Source organism: Biomphalaria glabrata, chromosome 7 (genome assembly GCF_947242115.1).
Source record: "Biomphalaria glabrata chromosome 7, xgBioGlab47.1, whole genome shotgun sequence".
NCBI lineage: Eukaryota > Metazoa > Mollusca > Gastropoda > Planorbidae > Biomphalaria > Biomphalaria glabrata.
The window spans coordinates 37,497,511-37,515,046 of record NC_074717.1 but is presented as its reverse complement, the minus strand read 5'-3'; the positions used below and the strand labels follow the sequence as shown (position 1 = coordinate 37,515,046).

The 17,536-nt window shown below is 33.0% G+C and overlaps 1 protein-coding gene across 7 annotated transcripts in view; it reads left to right on the top strand.

The window, feature by feature from the left end:
- The window catches only part of LOC106068995 (inositol 1,4,5-trisphosphate receptor-like), a 132,313-nt gene extending 116,290 nt beyond the window's left edge, over nt 1-16,023 (top strand). For all 7 annotated transcript variants that reach the window (XM_056035022.1, XM_056035023.1, XM_056035025.1 and 4 more), the window contains 17 exons: nt 410-559; nt 1,991-2,092; nt 2,288-2,371; nt 2,541-2,714; nt 3,298-3,403; nt 3,511-3,629; nt 4,035-4,204; nt 5,153-5,305; nt 6,441-6,602; nt 7,259-7,370; nt 8,172-8,295; nt 9,136-9,311; nt 9,582-9,734; nt 11,683-11,760; nt 12,112-12,231; nt 12,638-12,775; nt 13,031-16,023. In XM_056035022.1, the coding sequence (XP_055890997.1) occupies nt 410-559; nt 1,991-2,092; nt 2,288-2,371; nt 2,541-2,714; nt 3,298-3,403; nt 3,511-3,629; nt 4,035-4,204; nt 5,153-5,305; nt 6,441-6,602; nt 7,259-7,370; nt 8,172-8,295; nt 9,136-9,311; nt 9,582-9,734; nt 11,683-11,760; nt 12,112-12,231; nt 12,638-12,775; nt 13,031-13,579 (2,670 nt within the window). In that variant the 3' untranslated portion in view covers nt 13,580-16,023. The remainder of the gene's footprint in view (nt 1-409; nt 560-1,990; nt 2,093-2,287; nt 2,372-2,540; nt 2,715-3,297; nt 3,404-3,510; nt 3,630-4,034; nt 4,205-5,152; nt 5,306-6,440; nt 6,603-7,258; nt 7,371-8,171; nt 8,296-9,135; nt 9,312-9,581; nt 9,735-11,682; nt 11,761-12,111; nt 12,232-12,637; nt 12,776-13,030) is intronic.
- Nucleotides 16,024-17,536: the final 1,513 nt, after the last annotated feature.

The window sequence follows — 17,536 nt, the reverse complement described above, 5'->3', positions numbered from 1 at the left end:
ACACTTAAAAATCATTAAATACAAGTCTTCTTCCCTTTGTTACTTTCCCTTGTTATTTCATTAAAAAAATGTTTTAAAAAAAATTGAATAATATATAAATTGTATTTTAATATATTTACCATTATGAGTAAAGCAAAATTTGAGCTATTCAAATCAGTTTAAATAAGCTATCAACTTTAAATCTTGTCTGTAATTATAAAGGATATTTATATCTAACAGTATTTCTCATGAAATATTTTCTTTGAATTTAGACATATTTTTTTTCTGTCTTCGTTTAAAAAAAAAGAATAAAAAACAATGCTAATATGGTAGAAAAACAACACTTTTTGCCCTTAATTTGCAAGACATTAAGTTATGTATCAAGCTCGTGTATTTCATCATGAACCTGTCTGTTCATTTATTTTTAAAGAACTACTTAAGAGAGCAACCCGATAATGTGAAGTCCTTCAGCATTGTGGCAGAGACAGCTCAGTTTTTAAATGTTGTCTACACCACCATCAACAGTACCACCATTGACCTTGTCATACAGCTGTTCAGTACACTCAATGAGTTCTGTGCTGTAAGTGACTTCATTCCTGCAACATTTTTTTAGTATAATAGATTAGTTCTTTCCTGGTCATTTTGAAATGTTTTCTATGTATCATGAAAATAAAATGCACACTTTGTTGTGACTAAATCACTTCTGCTTTTTAGAGATCTAGCAAGGACTGTGTTATTAACAGTGTTTGTTTATTGAAGGGTTAAATTTAGAGTTTGACTCTACTTTGGCTATCATAAGGGAGTGAGATCCTAGTGAACAAGTCCTCTTGAATGTGTGTAGGGGTTTATTAGTTGTATACTATTAGAAGTTGGTGAGGAGAGACTGAGAGAGTGGAGACAGGAGGATTGAGTTAGTTGAGAGTTGTTAAAGCAGGAAATGTTGTTCATATAAAAGATAGTCTCTGTTGGACTATGCAATGAACTATTTTGGTTTACATTGATTGGTGGGAAGCATGGTCGAGAGGCTAAGTGCGCTTGAACTTGGCTTGTCTTGGCTACCTAGAAGGGGGCTCGAGGTTCGACACCTGACTCGGGGAGAGTTGTGTTTACTGAGCACCTAAAGGCAGCATGGAAAACCAACTCCTAGATACCCCCTTCCCCCCACTGGTCCACAAATGAGATTGGACCAAAGCACTCTGAGCATGCTATAAGCATGAAAGTATCGCTATATAAAAGCTATAATAATAATAATAATAATCTAATGATCCACAGGACGTCTAGTGTAGATATGTTATATAGTTTCATAAAGTGTTTTAATTTACTATTCACGAGTTGAGTCTCTTTGGAGAATGTGTTATTGATCCATGGCTAGAGGTCAATAGGCTCTGGTTGTCAAAAGACTGAACTTGGAGTATCTTGCCAGTAATCCAACTACCTAGACAACAACCTTCACAACCACCCAAGCCAATCCCAGTATATAAATATAAAGTGGTTTTGTGACAAAGTGATTCCAGATAACTTTCATTTACTAAACATGGCTATATAGGATTGGGATGTCATTCTTGTTCTTCTTTTATTTATATACATATTGGGATTCTATGTAGTGTACTATTTCTCTTTGTGAACAAGGAAAGTAAGAACATGTTTTATTGATGTTAAAGAAGTGACAAAAATTGTCTATTACTCCTCATTTTCTGTCAAGTCCGAATCTTTTCAGTGTCTTATTTATAAACATATTAGTTTAACTTTTGTTTAAAAAAATCAACATAAATGTACAAATTACTTTTGCATAGCCCATTCTTCATGCTCAGTGCACTCTCTGGTCCAATCTTTTTGTGCACATACAAGGCAATTAGCAAACAGAACTCAGCTTGAGTCAGGTTATGAACTTGAGCCCCCTTGTTATGTAGTCAAGCAGTTTCTGCCGCTTAGCCACACCTTCAGATTGAAACAACTAAATCAAAGTAATGTTAGAATAGACTCATGTTCATGTCTTTGTTTCCATCATCAGGGTAACCAGGAAAACAGAGTGGTTGTGTATGACATGAAAGCCATAGACTACATTAACTTTATCTTGAGAGCAGGAGAAATAGAAGACAGTACCATAGAAAAAGTTTGTCTAGATCTAGTATTTTATTATGAGACTTGTACTGTTTTTACAGTTTGTTTGTTTTTATACTTAGAAAAAGTTCTAATTTAAAAAAGATTGGAAGTGTTTTAACTTCAATATTGTGCAAATATTAGAAAACTTATTCTACAATGAATGCAACTTGTGTATACTGTGATAGATTTATCTACTTTCAACCAGGTCATTGAGCTTCAGCAGACTATTGGCTCTTTAATTATTTCTCTGACTGAAGAAAATGGTCCAGAAGCATCTCAAGTGGCCAAAGTAAGATATTTAATGCACAGAAATTCAGTCTATTTTAGATTTTAACAAATGTTTATAGTTTTATGGTATTTTTGTGGTATGGTTTTACTATCACTTGTAATGGACCTGATAAAGTTGTGCTATCTTTTTTTTTTCTTCGGTCAGAATGATTTTTGTTTGTTCTTAACAGGAAGTGAAAGATGCTCTGGACAAGGAGGCAGTCTTTCGTTGCATGACCTCTTGCTATGAATGGTGTTTAACAGAGAAACGTGAAAACACTCCTACCTTAGGTCTGAGTGGAGGCTACTTGCAGTCGGCTAAATCTCTGGCAGCTTTTGGTGGATCTCTTATTCAAGGAGTTGTGGTCAGAATTAAATAGAACTTATTATTATAATAATAATATAAAATATTTAATTTTAAAAATGGAATTGATATAAGTAAATATAATTGTTAGAATTTTTACAATTCCATCAGTCCTTTTCACATTTGTAAACACTTCTTTCGTATAGCCTGTCCTATTATCATAATCACATAATCATCATCATCACTCCTTTGAGTTCCTCATGGAACATAGGGCCTCGACAAAAACATGCCACTCTCCACGGTCTTTTGCTAGTTTTTTTATGGTTTTCCAGCTCTTCCCGGTCTTCTCTGCCTTCAAGTACACTGCATGTTCTTTTTGGTCTTCCTCTGCATCTTGTTCCCGGGGGGTTCCACTCTAAGGCCTGCCTAGCTCTGTTGCTGGTATCTTTTCTAAGGGTGTGACCAATCCATCTCCACTTCCTCTCTAAGATCTGCACTTCTATATTTTTCTGTCCACTCATCTCCCACAGTTTGGTGTTTTCTACTTTGTAGAAATCATAGTAGAAATCATAATCACATAGACTCAAATATTAATATACTTTCTGAAGGGCTGTTTTTATTCATCTTTATTTCTTGTCTTCCAGAAAGGTAAACGTAAGAGTGCTCTTCGTGAGAGTGTTGCTGACGTTGGCTTCATATTCTACCTAATTCTGGCCCGGATGATAGACATAGATCCTGCTCTCCTGGACAGTAAGCTCATATACTTTTCTATGACCCACTATGTTGAGTCATTTGTCAAACTTTATTTTAATTCTAAAACCTTGTGGAATTAATTGAATTCACTGTATGTCTTGCAGCCGTCAAAGTAACAGCTGAGAACATGAAAGCCTTTGAATATTACAAGAAAAACTGTTGCTCTATAGAGCTGGTCAAAGATGATATTCTACAGAAAGTGAATTTCAGGGTGAAAAATAAAGTAAGTAGACTGAAAAGAACTACCTTCAGTTTAGAGACGACAATCTGGAACTGATATCTTATAGTATATTCATAGTAAAGAGTTATATACATTTTCTATCATCTTGAACAGTGATGACTTGCATATTAATAAATGTCTACTTGTTTTTGACTATGTCCCATCAAGAATGACTTGAAGGAACTTTAGTTCTTTGGCATTCCTTTAGAAATAAAAAAAAATTACATCCTAGTTCAACCCTACTCCAGAGGGTGGGAGCATGCAGGGTTTGACCTGGGACCATCAAGATACAGTTCGATGTGCTTACCACATGACCTTGCAGCCATACTATACTCAACTTTTTTGTTAAAGAATGTCCCTTCCATTGTATGACTGAAACATTAATTAGTTGTTGTCTACCAATGTCAGAGTGTAATGAGAGAGGAAGTCAAAGAAAAACTCAAGTGGAACGTTGACAGAACATCCCCCAGCAACAAAATTCGAGATCTGATGGGTTGGACCAGAGACATCATGAGGGACATTTCTTATCAGCGTAAAATATTGGATCATCCCATTTCAAAATTTTTTACCAAAGGATGGTAATACCTTTTCTTTTGTTTGTGTTAATATTTATAAAAATAATAACTTTTTTAATCAAATTTATTTTTTTTACCATTGTGCATTTAATTATTTATATTCCAGAAATAAATTGGAATATAAATATATACATTTCTGAACTACTTAGATTCATCTGTGTCCCAAGGAGTATTTCAAAGTGGGCTTTATAAAAAAGATACAGAATATGGTGAATGTTTCTGAAGTATAAAATAGAAATGTGTCTGTTAAATAAGATCTTGGTTCTCAGTCAATAATAAGCAAAATCTACGATTAACATTAAGTGAAAATTGCTTCTTGATTATGCTGAATGAATACACCTTTGCGCACCATATCAACAGCCAGGAAAACCAATGACTTGGCAGAATTTAAGTCACTGGTTAACATGCATGACTAGATGCTTGGTGCTTAGGACGTAGTCATCTTCTTTTTTTTGAAGTAACGTCTGTATTTATAAGATAAGATGATATCTAATTTTCTTTAAATAGAAAAAAAAACATTTCAGGCAGAAATATCATTAGTTGGGTAAGAGCAAAGGCAGTTGGTCAATGTGCTGACCACATAACACCCTCGTTAATCGTGGGCCACAGAATTATATGACCTTTACATCATATGCCCTATAGATCTGCATATAAGATGATCCATTTCTAAACGATGTTATTATGGAAGATATTAGTATATAGCATAGGAAATCTCTTTTAAACAAATTGACCTAACAGAAAGTGGAAGGCAGCCTGGACTTTTGATGTGATTATTGTTGTGTCTCAAATACACCGCCAGCTGTCTTTCCCAATGTAGTGAGTGAGGAACTGGACTTAAGCTTGTTATCTAGAAGACGATCTGTAACTTAGAGATGTTAAAACATCAGGCACACACTACAGAGTTATAATTTCTATAGATAATAAATATAATGTGTGTGCGTGTACTTTCAGGTTGCTGTGGAACTATGGGACAATAGTTTTGAGTCTTGCAATTAACATCATAATGCTAGTCACATGGAAAGCCAAGGTAGCATTTAATGATTGTGATCCTCCAGTCGCCACTTCCAAAGAGAATACTTCAATCACATGTCCTTCATTATTTGAGTAGGTTTTGTTTTAACTGAGTATTCATTTCTATTTTGTTCTTCATCAAGCTTCTCAAATAAAACCAATCCATGCAACACATTTGAATACTATAGGCCTACAATTAGGATTGCTTCCAAATAAAAGAATGGTTCTATGTAGTTATATATTCACTAGACAGTGCAACTTTTTTAATGTGTTTTTACTATGTGTGAAAGGAGCTTGAAAAATCAAGATATTAATATTATTAAAATGATATTGAAACTATAAAAGCAAACGTTGTTTTTGAAAAACTAGATGTGATATTATGTATGTATATTGCTTTGGATAGAGAAGAATGAAATATTCAAACCTACTCTTTTGTAAGGAATAAGAAATGCTGTCTAATGAGGATTAATAAAAGGAACTTTAGCAAGTACTTAACATTATAATCAATTTTGCTTTTAATAAATATTGACTTGCATAAATATAAATAAATAAATATAAATTGCGCTCAGGTCTGCTAATGCTGAAAAAACATTGAAACACTTAAATTCTAGCCTCTGAGTGACATTGGGATCAACTATGCTAATAGAATACTACTTTAAAATAATTTACTTATAATTAAAGTGGCTAAAAGTTTACTGTATAATAATCATAATGACTGCTCTGCAAAACCATTGTTATTCAAATAAAAAACAATACAATACTAAAAAAGATGTTCACTATTGCACCACAAAGGAAAATAAAAACAGTTAAGTAATAAGATCCAGATGTAAATCCAAAGGTCATGTGTAAATTAGAAACACTCTCATCATTTCAAGCCATTGAATTACAAAATCTTTAGTAAAGTGCTTGTTTTGATTTGATCAAAGAATATAAGAATTCAAATGTGGCATAAAAGTAAAATAATTGAGAAAGTTAATTATGTAATTCAAATTATTAAAAACTGTAAACATTTTGTTTAATTAGTGCTTTTCTAGATTGGATTAGATTATGCATGGACTTAGTGTAAATAAAATGTCTAAACATCCTGCAAATAAAACTATATAGGCCTATCATATTTTCTCTGTTTGTGCAGTGCATCTTATTGTAGGCATCATCACACATTTGTTATTAAATAGTTCATTGAATTGTTATTTTCTGTACTAATATGTTCATGCTCTTCTATCCTCAGCCCTATTCCCAACATTGAAAAATTAACAAATGATGAATATAAAATCACTCTTTGGGTCCTAGGAGGCGTTCACAATCTGTTCTCACTGTTTGTGCTTATCAGCTACTTCCTGTCTTATCATCCTCGTTTTCCTAAAGCTTCCGAGATCAAAACCTGGTTTCTGTAAGTGTACACTTTCTAATGCATAATGAGAATTCAACTACGTATTCAGTTTACAAAATTCAAGCTTTTGAAGATGTTTTAAGACTAAGACCGCTTTATGGATCCTTATGTGATTACAAGGACTCTTTTATCATATAATGAAATATTCACATAAATAGAACATACAGAGTTCATTTAACCATCAGTTGGTCAGATTTGTTCATCTTTTCTTTATCAAAGGCAAAAAAAATAATTATTATTTCAATATCTAGATAACCACACATTAAAGTTGACAGTTCTCAAAATTAATTAATTAGGCTTTTTCTAAACTGGAATTATGTTTGGTTAGTTGAAAAACTTCCCTGGCTTAACCAAGTTGATGGGAGAGTAATCAAATTATTAGGCACTGTGTTATACTGTGTTATCTCTCTGGATAAGCTTTAGCATATTATAAGGCAACCATTTCTATTTCATTAATATATCATTGAAAGTCCAAAAATTTAGATTAGAGGTCTAAATATATAATTATCTGTAGATTTAGACTCTTATGAATTATTATAATACAATTAAAACTTTTCCCCCTAAAACCTATTTATTACTCTCAATAACAGGATAAATATGATATCATAAAGTCTGGATGTACTAGTTACCATTGAACCAATCTATTTCTTTCTCAGAGGACTTTGTGGTAAATCTGATAACAACAGTGAACAGGAAGAAGTGAGAGAAGTGGAGCCACCTTCCAAGTTGACCACACAGTTTTTCAGTTTCACTACATTTTACTATCTGGTAATTGATAAGACTCTTAATTGGGCTGATAGTGTACCAGTACACAAACAAATAGTAGTACTGTCAGATTCAAACATTAGCAAGACAAAACACACTACAGATATTGTATATATTGGGCTGAAATCATCTGGTGTAGATTAGTGATTTGGCATTGTTGACTCCCAAGTCAGTTTATAATGTTGTTTTTTACTATCATCACATGTCAGAAAGTAGACATTTTGTTTTTCTAAATCATGAAATGTAACAGTAACTGTAATTAGATCTCCAGAAAAAAAAAAATATATACTAATTGGTTAAGTCCCTTTAAATATGTTTTTAAAAGTAAAGTCTAGCCACTCAATCTGCAAGAAATGCTATACTATTTCTAAGTGGCTTCTTTCTGTGATGTTTAAACTACAAAACCTTAACCTAACCATTTCTATGTAAAAATAAAGCAAAGTTTACTTTTATGTGAGGATCTTCACTATCACACAACTACTTATGTCAAGTAATTGTGAAGAGCAATCAGCTCAACAGCAAAAGCACTAATAATTCAAGTAGCTGATCTTATCCAAAAACTACAATCAAGATCACCTGTCTTGACTACCAATCATATTAGCTAGTCAAGTCCATCCTGTAAATTATCTTTCTTGATTTTTGTTTACTGTTCCCGTCTTCTATCTGATCTATTAGCTTTTTCTTTTATTAATTGAAAAAAATGTATTTATTAATTTTTTAGTTTTGTATGTTTGTTGTTGTTTTTTTTTAAATATTGATCAAACATTATGAAACTAAATTGAAAATGTCCTTTTTCTGTTTCAGCTCTTTCTGGCTACATCCATTCTAGGCAGCTTGTATCATGGCTACTTTTTTTCCTTTCACCTACTTAACATTGTGAACAATAACCAGTTACTGGGTGGAGTCATTAAAGCTGTTACACAGAATGGTAGGTCTTTATTTTAAGCATTTTCCATGACCGTTGATTACTCATAAGGATAATACTAATAGCCCTGAGTTGTTTTTATAATACATGTTTTCCCCTTTTTAAGGCCATGCAAAGAAGTCCTCAGATAAGTTTGTATTACTACCTCATAAAATATGTCACATTTTTTGTCAAGTCCAAAGATGTAGGAAGATTGCAGAACTTTACGAATTCAGCTGTGACATGCAGTTTTATGACTTCAGGGACTTCAATTTCCTTTTTGGTCGCACCTTTTTTTTTTTTTTTTTTTTTTGTGATAGCTTTTCTTTGACTAATTAAAATTTTCTTCTGAGGTTTTTGTAAGTTATCCTGCTCTCTCTTTGTGAAGCAATAATAATAATAATAATAGTTTTATTTATAAAGCGCTGTTAACAAACAAAATGTAGGGCTAGGTGCTGTTATAACATTACAAACACAAGAGCTAACATGACAAACTAATCTAAAAAAAGTTTTAAACAGGTAGGTCTTAATGTTCTTCTTGAAAGTTGAGTAGCATGTTGTCTGAGATCAATGGGGAGTGAGTTCCAAACCTTTGGTCCATGCACTGAAAAAGCCCGCAGACTGTAGCTTCTGAGGGAGAAACGTGGCACCACTAGAAGCGTTGAGTCCATTGAGCGCAGGGCTCTCTGAGGGACACATGGAGTGATCAGTTCGCTATGTATAGGGGCATTTCATTGTTATATATACACTGTTGACAAAGTGTGGCCACCTTGTAGTCAATTCTTGCTTTCACAGGAAGCCAATGGAGCGTGCGCAAGAGCGTACTTATATTGTACCATATTATTTTTTTCTTTTCTCCCTTAGGAATGTCTCTGCTTTGGGTGGCCATCTTAGGATTGATTGTCATCTACATCTATGCACTGATTGGCTTTGCCTTGCTGAGAGTGTACTTTGATAATGAAAAGACATTGTTTTGCAGTACTCTCTGGCAGTGTACTGTGACTGTCATACGTTTTGGTCTCATTGGAGATATGTTTGAGGTAAATAGAACCAGTACAAAGCACTCACATATTTTATGCCATTCATTTTTTAAATATTTTCATTCACCATACTTCAACTAACTTATGGGATGATTTTATACATTATTATATCTTTCATTATCATAGAATAGGTTATCATCTAGACTATTTCTAAAGTATACGTTTTATAAATAGATATTCATTCTTAATAAATTTAGGTGATTCATTTTTTTAAATTTCATTTATTTTTTTTGTTGATTAGTTTTAAACAAATATTTTGTATTTCAACAGGAGATCAGAGACAATCCTGCAGGGAGCTCGTTCTCCAGTTTCTGGCCGATGGTCTTGTACCATGTGTCTTTCTTCATCTTCATCACCACCATTGGTCTGAACATCATCTTTGGTATCATTGTAGACACATTCTCTGAGCTGAGAGACTTAAAGGTTAGATCTAGTCTTTGACTCAGTTACATGTGTAGAACTATTCAAAATTAGTTCTTTCTGATTGAGATGGAACAGGTTATTAGGCCTACAGTTGATAGTCAAAATTGTGGAGTTAACTTGTCTTTTTATGGATTGAGCTATTTAATGACAGTGAAAAACCAAAGATCAGTAAATATTGTAGGGATATAGCAAAAAGTTAACTTTTAGCCACAGAAAGATGTTTATATTATATGTCCCTTATACTTTTAGATTTCAAAAGAGCACTTTGCCTTCATTAATATTTAGCTAGAGATTTACTTTCAGATCTTATATAATACAGACGTTACTTCAAAAAAGAAGATGATTACGTCCTACGCGTCATGCATTTAGTCATGCATATTAACCAATGACTTAAATTCTGCCAAGTCACTGGTTTTCCTGGCTAGCTCAGGCAACCCATTCCATGCTCTAATAGCACTAGGGAAGAAGGAGTATTTGTACAAATTTGTCCTAGCATATGGGACGAGGAATGTGCCTTTATCTTTGTGTCTTTCAGAGTATTTTATTAAATTTTGTTTTTGTATTTGAAGATTATGGTTCAGTGTTTTATGTATTATTGCTACTTTACTTTTGAGCCTTCTGTCCTGAAGGCTTTCTAAATTTAGTGATTTTACTAAAGGTGTTACTCTAGTCAAATGTGAATATTCGTTTGTTATGAATCGCACTGCTCTATTTTGTGTCTGTTCTAATTTCTTAATGTTTTCTTGAGTTGAGGGGTCCCAAACAGTGGATGCATATTCTATTATTGGCCTAACCAAGGTTAAATAACATTTTAGTTTTATTTTCTTATTTGATTTATAGAAATTTCTTTTAATAAATCCTAATGCTTTGTTTGATTTTTTTGTAGTTTCATCAATATGTGGATTCCATGACAGTTTTTCATTTATTATAACACCTAGGTATTTTGCGTTTTTAGTCTGTGTTACTGGTTTGCCATGAATAAGATAAGTGGAATTAATTTGTTTTAGTTTTTTTGTTACTCTTAACAACTGACATTTTTCTGAGTGGAAAGACATGCTCCAATTTGATTCCCATTTCTGTAATTCATCTAATTCTCTTTGTAAAATATCTGTGTCTTGTGTTGTTTTTATTGTTCTATATATTATGCAATCGTCTGCAAATAATCTGACTTTTGTTCCTGAAGTAATGCAATTTGGTAAATCATTTATGTAAATTAAAAATAGTAGTGGACCCAAGACTGTTCCTTGAGGTACACCTGAGTTTACTGTTATCGGTGTTGATTTAGAACAATTTATTATTACAGTTTGTTCTCTCCCTATCAGAAAGTCTTTAATCCACTGATGCAGTGGACCATTAATGCCGAAATATTTTAATTTTTTAAGCAAACTATGGTGGTGAACTTTGTCAAAAGCCTTAGAAAAATCTAGTAAGATAGCATCTATTTGTTCACTATTATCTAAACCTTTTGAAAAATCATCAATTAGTCCTATTAGTTGTGTTTCACATGATCTATATTTCCTAAAGCCATGTTGGTATGGTGTGAGGACATTATGTTTGTCTAAGTGGTTTATGATGTTGCTACATATTATGTGTTCTAGGATTTTACATGTGATGCTGGTAAGTGCAGGACAAATCAACTATTTCTATAGACCTAAATTTTATATTGTGAATCTTTTCAATACCTGACCTTATTCTTCTTATAAATAGGATAGCTACAACTTACTCAAAGAAAACAAACAGTAGGCCTATAGTTACTCCATAATCTATTTTCATGTTTAAAATTATATCTATGTATTGAAATAGTGTTACAATATTTATTACTGTGTAAATACTATTAACTTTCAAAATTATCTCTCAGCAAGAAAAATATTGTAATAATCAAATATAGAACATTGAAACAATCCACTGACTTGAGCTATATTCTGACTTGTTCTCTCTTTACTTCCAGTGGCGTGCAGAGTCTGACATGAAGGACACTTGTTTTATTTGCAGCAGAAACAGTTATGACTTTGAGCATCATGGCAAAGTAAGTCAAGTTCTTAGACTATATTTTAACTTACAAAATACTATTTAAAAAAATCAATGTTTTTTTTTTATATAATTACTTTTATTGTACCAGTGTAAAACTGTACCTTCAACTATTTGACAAGAATGATCATTTAATGTATAATTCAGACAATGCAAAATAACAACATATCCTATTTAACAAATAATATGTATGCAACCACAAGCAGTGTGTTAAAGAAAGTAAAGTGTAAGCCTGAATTGAACTTTGAACAAATTGAATTGAATTTTGTTTGCTCTATCAATAGTAATATATGTGCTTTTTTTTATTGAACTGTCTTGCCACTTGACCCTTATGTTTTTTTTCCTCTAGGGCTTTGACCACCACGTGGCACTGGAACATAACATGTGGTCCTACGTGTACTTCATCATTCATCTAGACGACATCAAAGCCAGTGACTATACAGCACTTGAACTCCATGTGGCCAAACTGGTAAGACTCCCGTCAAAACACTTAGTTTGTCATGTACTCTTTTCTTCTCAATGGCCAGCCTTGTCGTACACACATTGAAAGCAAAGTAGCCATTCAAATCATTGGAACTAATTATTTCTGAAGAAGCTCTTCTCTTTACAACCTTAGCTTCTGACAGCTCTTTTTACTTATCTTTTATACTTGGCAAGATAGATTCTACATTATATAATAATATGCTTATATCAACTATTTTTAATAACTAATTATTGTAATTTTCACATAAAGTAAAAGATAGATTTTGTTTGGAAACAATAACAATCAAAGTGAATTTTACTTGCTCTGCAATATTATCATTACTACTACTGCAAAATGTTGTTGTCTTTTCCAAATTATGTTTTCAGATTATTTATTGTTGCTATATTTTCAGATGGAGAAAGAAAATTATGAATTCATACCCTTGAATCGAGCTTTATGTCTTTCTTTTGTGGATATTGACTCAACAGAATCAAAGATTGATGACCTGCTTCTTCAAGTCACAAACATAGCTAAGAAACAGAAAGAAGAGGTAATTCAGCTATTTAAAAACTTGGATCACTCTAGTTTCAATTTGTTTTTCCAGGGAGAATTCTTTCATGACATAATTGTTCTCCAATGGTTTCTCCTTGAGGCAGTGCTTTAGTTAATATTTATTAATTGGAAGTGTCTTTTATCAGTTAAATTTAATAACTAATCATATTTATAGCTATCGTACATGGAATGCTCTTTTTTTCCCTTTTGTGAGTAAACCTCCAAGATTGACTCTTGTTTTGTTACATTTCAGGAGGCTGAGAAGAAACGTAAAATTGAAAGGTTGAAACAGAGGAGGTGGCAAGAGAAGCACAGAGAGCTTATATTTGGCAGTGAAATGGGAACAGCCATTGGAGCCACAAGCAGGTCCCAAAGTCAGGACCAGCTTTTGGATCTCAGAGATGGTCGCCCACGGTTTCATGCCTTTGGTCAGCCATCTTTAGACAGCACCAAAGGTGCTGGCCAATCACCTTTTTCTGCTGGCTTAACTAGTGCGCAGATGTCTACTCGCATTCTTCGAGATACTGACAGTGAGGCTGAGACTGGTTCCTTATCAAGCTACCATCTTCATGGTTCATTTGACCTCTTGGATGAAGATCCACCCCCTAGTTTCCCAGTCTACCCAGAGCCTGCCGCCCAGCCTCCCCCAGATGATCAGTTCACACAGTTCCCACCTCCCCCCTCACTGCCATCCACTTCATCACCTAGGGTGATGTTTCATCCATCTGTACCGCCCTCCCCAAGGCGTGATGATGATGACGACACAAAACCAGGCTCTTCACAGATTGTGGAAAGATTTTAACTGAGCTTGGATTGCTCATGCAGTTTATGATTGTACTCAAACTTAATATAGAGATTTGTCAACCAAATGTTTATATAAGTACTGAATTCAATACAAGGGACAAGTCTAGACCCACACAACAAGAACAGCGGTTGATTGGATTTCAAACTAATGTGAACTATTGTGAACCAAGTTATTCCTGACTGAACAAAGTGTGTAAGAGAACAAAAGATGTGTGAATGATCAAACAAATGTTCATGTTATGTTGTTTTCAGAGAAAAACAAAAACACTCATCACATTAAGCTTCATTGTTACTTGAGATGAATGAAATTGTATACAAATGTGTCTTGTATCAAATTTGTTATGATTTTATTCATATCTACAATGAATTGTGTACTACTTTTAAGTTTTTAATCTAAATATTGTGCATTTCTCAAATAGCTGACAGGTGAATATCTTCCTTATCCTATGTTTTATGTAATCCTTTTTTATTTCAGTTGAATACATTCTTTTTTGTTTTAGTGAAATACAGTTGACATACAAGAATGTAGATACAAGACTAGATTTTTAATGAATTTTTTAATCAGACATGTTAAAATTATGTAAACCCTTTTTTTTAAACATCGTAAAAATCATTTTTCATTTGAGGATATGTTGATATTGTCATAATTTTTAATTATAAATAAATAGTTTTCACTGTGAAAAAAACAATTCAGTGCGCATTTAAAAAAACAACACATTTATCTTTTTCTCTTTTTTTTATTGTTCTGGCCTTGATGTATTTACTAACAACTTAACAAATGCTGTAACTTGTTTAAATAACTCAGAATCAGTCCGTCCATTTCCTTTATTTTTGCCAGGACTTCTTTTTAAAAAAGCCTCAGAGAAGCCTGGTCCTGATGAAGCCTCAAAGAAGCCTGATCCTGATGAAGGCAATACATTTATCAACATAATATATACTAATTTTTCTTGAGCCTAGAAACTTTTGAAAAGAAAATGTTATGATTGAAAGTTCTTCATTTATGAAACCAACTGAACCCACTTTGTCTGCCTTAGAGACTTGTAGGGAGGGAAAGCACCATGTCTCTCTCTCTCTCTCTTTTAATGTTTACAATGCATTGAATTTGAAAAAAAAAAATTGGCTTGTATTTATTACTTAGTAACCAGTTATTGCTAAACACCTTTGTTTATTATTGAGCAATACCCTTTGTAATATTATTCCTTTGTCTACAACTGTACTAATGGTAGTCATTTTTTTTTATTTTATGAAGTTATTTAGTAGTAGATGTGTTAGCAATTTTATAGTGAAGGTTCACATTGGTTGAAACTAGTTTCTTGTTTACTGTGCAACTGCTTCCAGGTTAGAACTCTGTGATGAATTGTTTGCACAGTGTTGCTAAGATAGTGACATCATTTTATGTGCTTAGTTCTCAATGTCTGCAGTCCATGCTAATGGCTTCTTGATATTGTTTCTTAACATTTTGTAGATTTGTGCACAAAAAATAAAATGATTCATGAAAAATAAATAAGTAAATAAATTCTTGAAATTCTTTAAATCAAAAACTTGACCAAAAAAGGTTTTTAGTTTTTTAAAATTTTAATCATATAATACCTTGTATTTTAACGTTTTCAGTCTAGTACTTTAAGTACTTTCAAATGTATGCCTACCCAGGTTAAGAAAAACTGGTATTATGTGCATTTTTTGTAAAAAGCTTATGGCATCTTTACTTAAATTTCTACATGTGTACTTGTGTACATTCAAACTTGATGACATCAGTGCTGTGATGTGGTCTTGAACTTGTGGATTTGGTCTGACTATAAGCAGCTCTCAGACTCAGTATTTGATCCAACAAAAATTAACTAGAAAATAATGTGTGAAGTCAATGATGTGATTTTATATACATGTATACATATTGCCCAAACTTGTTTCGCATTTATTTTGATTTTTTTTGTTTGTAACAGTACTCATAAGCCTAACATTGGAGTGAGATCAAATGTTTAATGTGTAAAATACTTGGCCTAGGGGGAGCTACTGTAGACATGTTTTTGAATGACAGTGTGTGGTATCCATTTAGTCAACACTGCTGGACAGATTGCTTATGTGAAGAAGGTGTGATACATTTTTACTTCCAGTAGTTTGCATTACCATATAAAATTAATAATATATATATTAATTCATTTTAATATTGTACTTAATGTTAATATTGATCATTGTGCCATAGCTGTCAGAAAATTAAAAAAAAAAAAAAAAAAATTAAATTTAAAATCCTGATAGTAGAGATAATTGTCTTTCAGTGTACTGATATTATGATTGCAAAGAAAATTGCGACTTAAGTGTAAACCAGAATTGTGTATGAGCTATTTATTCAGGAATATACCATGCAACATATTACTTTCTTTTTATTGATATTTTTGTATTGTAATGATGAAAATAATTGTACATTAAACAAAGATCATCTGTTCATTCTTTTGTCCAGACTTCAATGTGTTTGTTGTCTGTTTGATTCTATTGACTTGACCACACAAGATTATTGACTTTGATTACTTACGATTACTGACTTTGATTACTTGACAATTATTGCATTATCATAATCACGAGAACAAATGCTATACTTGATAAGACCTGTGACTTGACCACACAAGATTACTGACTTTGATTACTTGACAGTTATTGCATTATCATAACTACGAGAACAAATGCTATACTGTGAAGACTTCAACTTCATAATCGGGTGATGGTCATATGTCGCTAGTTCCTAGCAGTTGATTTCCCATGCTTCTTGTGCTAAGCCCAAACCTCTTCTCTGATTGTGTACTCTTATTCTGCAACAGGTTTACCTTTGAGTCCCTACTTTCTACTGTCACTTAATACAATACACAATAGTTGTGTTCAAACTCCAATACTCTCTAAACAACTGCACTTTGTTTTTGAAAGGCAATTTGGAACAAAACTTTTTACTTTGTAGCATATGACTGTGTCCAGCTATTTTCTCTTGCAAAGATGGCTGCTCTAAATGTGCTGATAAAACCAAGTTTCATACTGTTGATTTGAGGGACTCCAACTTGACTGTAGGTTTGGTAGCAGTCTGAAGGCAATTGAACTGTTACAGTGAAATGTCCTATTTGCATGTATGAGGAATGCAATATGATCATGTCTTGACTTGTTCTGGAAATATCTGTAGCAATTTCTACTGACAGATTTATAATAGAGGGCCTACTTCACAATTTATCTAGCAATTTTTGCATGAATGACAAGTGTTTCAAGTTTCATATTTCTCAACAACGCCATGACAAAAATGTGTTTCTTGGCAGAGGCGGCATTTAGCAGTATGCAGGGCCCTGGTTGAGTGTTATACTCAGGTCTGCGAGCTTTAAATGTAGACTATATACACCATAGCACATCATGCTAATGAGCTTGTCCGCCTTTAATGCTGTGGGCCTTATTACTAGTGTACATGGCCCTTTGACTACATTATGCACAGGCCTAGGCAGTTGACCAACTAGCCAACTCTTACTGCCACCTCTGTTCTTGGGTGTGTCTAAAAATTCAATGTATTGTTGATTTTTTTTGTATTGCTGATTTATCCTTGAAATTATGTAAAGAATTCAGTCTTTCATGGCTAATTTAAAACCATAGGAAAAATACAAATCACAATCTAGACTTTTATTCTAGACCAATAGTGACACATATTTGGTTTTGATTTCAAATTTGCTCCATAATGGGCATATGCTGACAAGACAACAGTACAAATACCATATTTTCTTGCATACATCCCACAGATGTGTATAGTCCGCATAAATTACAAAATTAGAAAAAAAAATCATTAACCCACATCTTTGTATACCCCACATGTCTGGAACTACTGGTACATAAAGTTGTTGCTTATCATATGACTGTCCCTTGAGACACAATTGTGCTTCAGTTGTTGTTCTAACAAGCAACAAACAGAGTGCAACATGCTTGTGAAATATGAGCC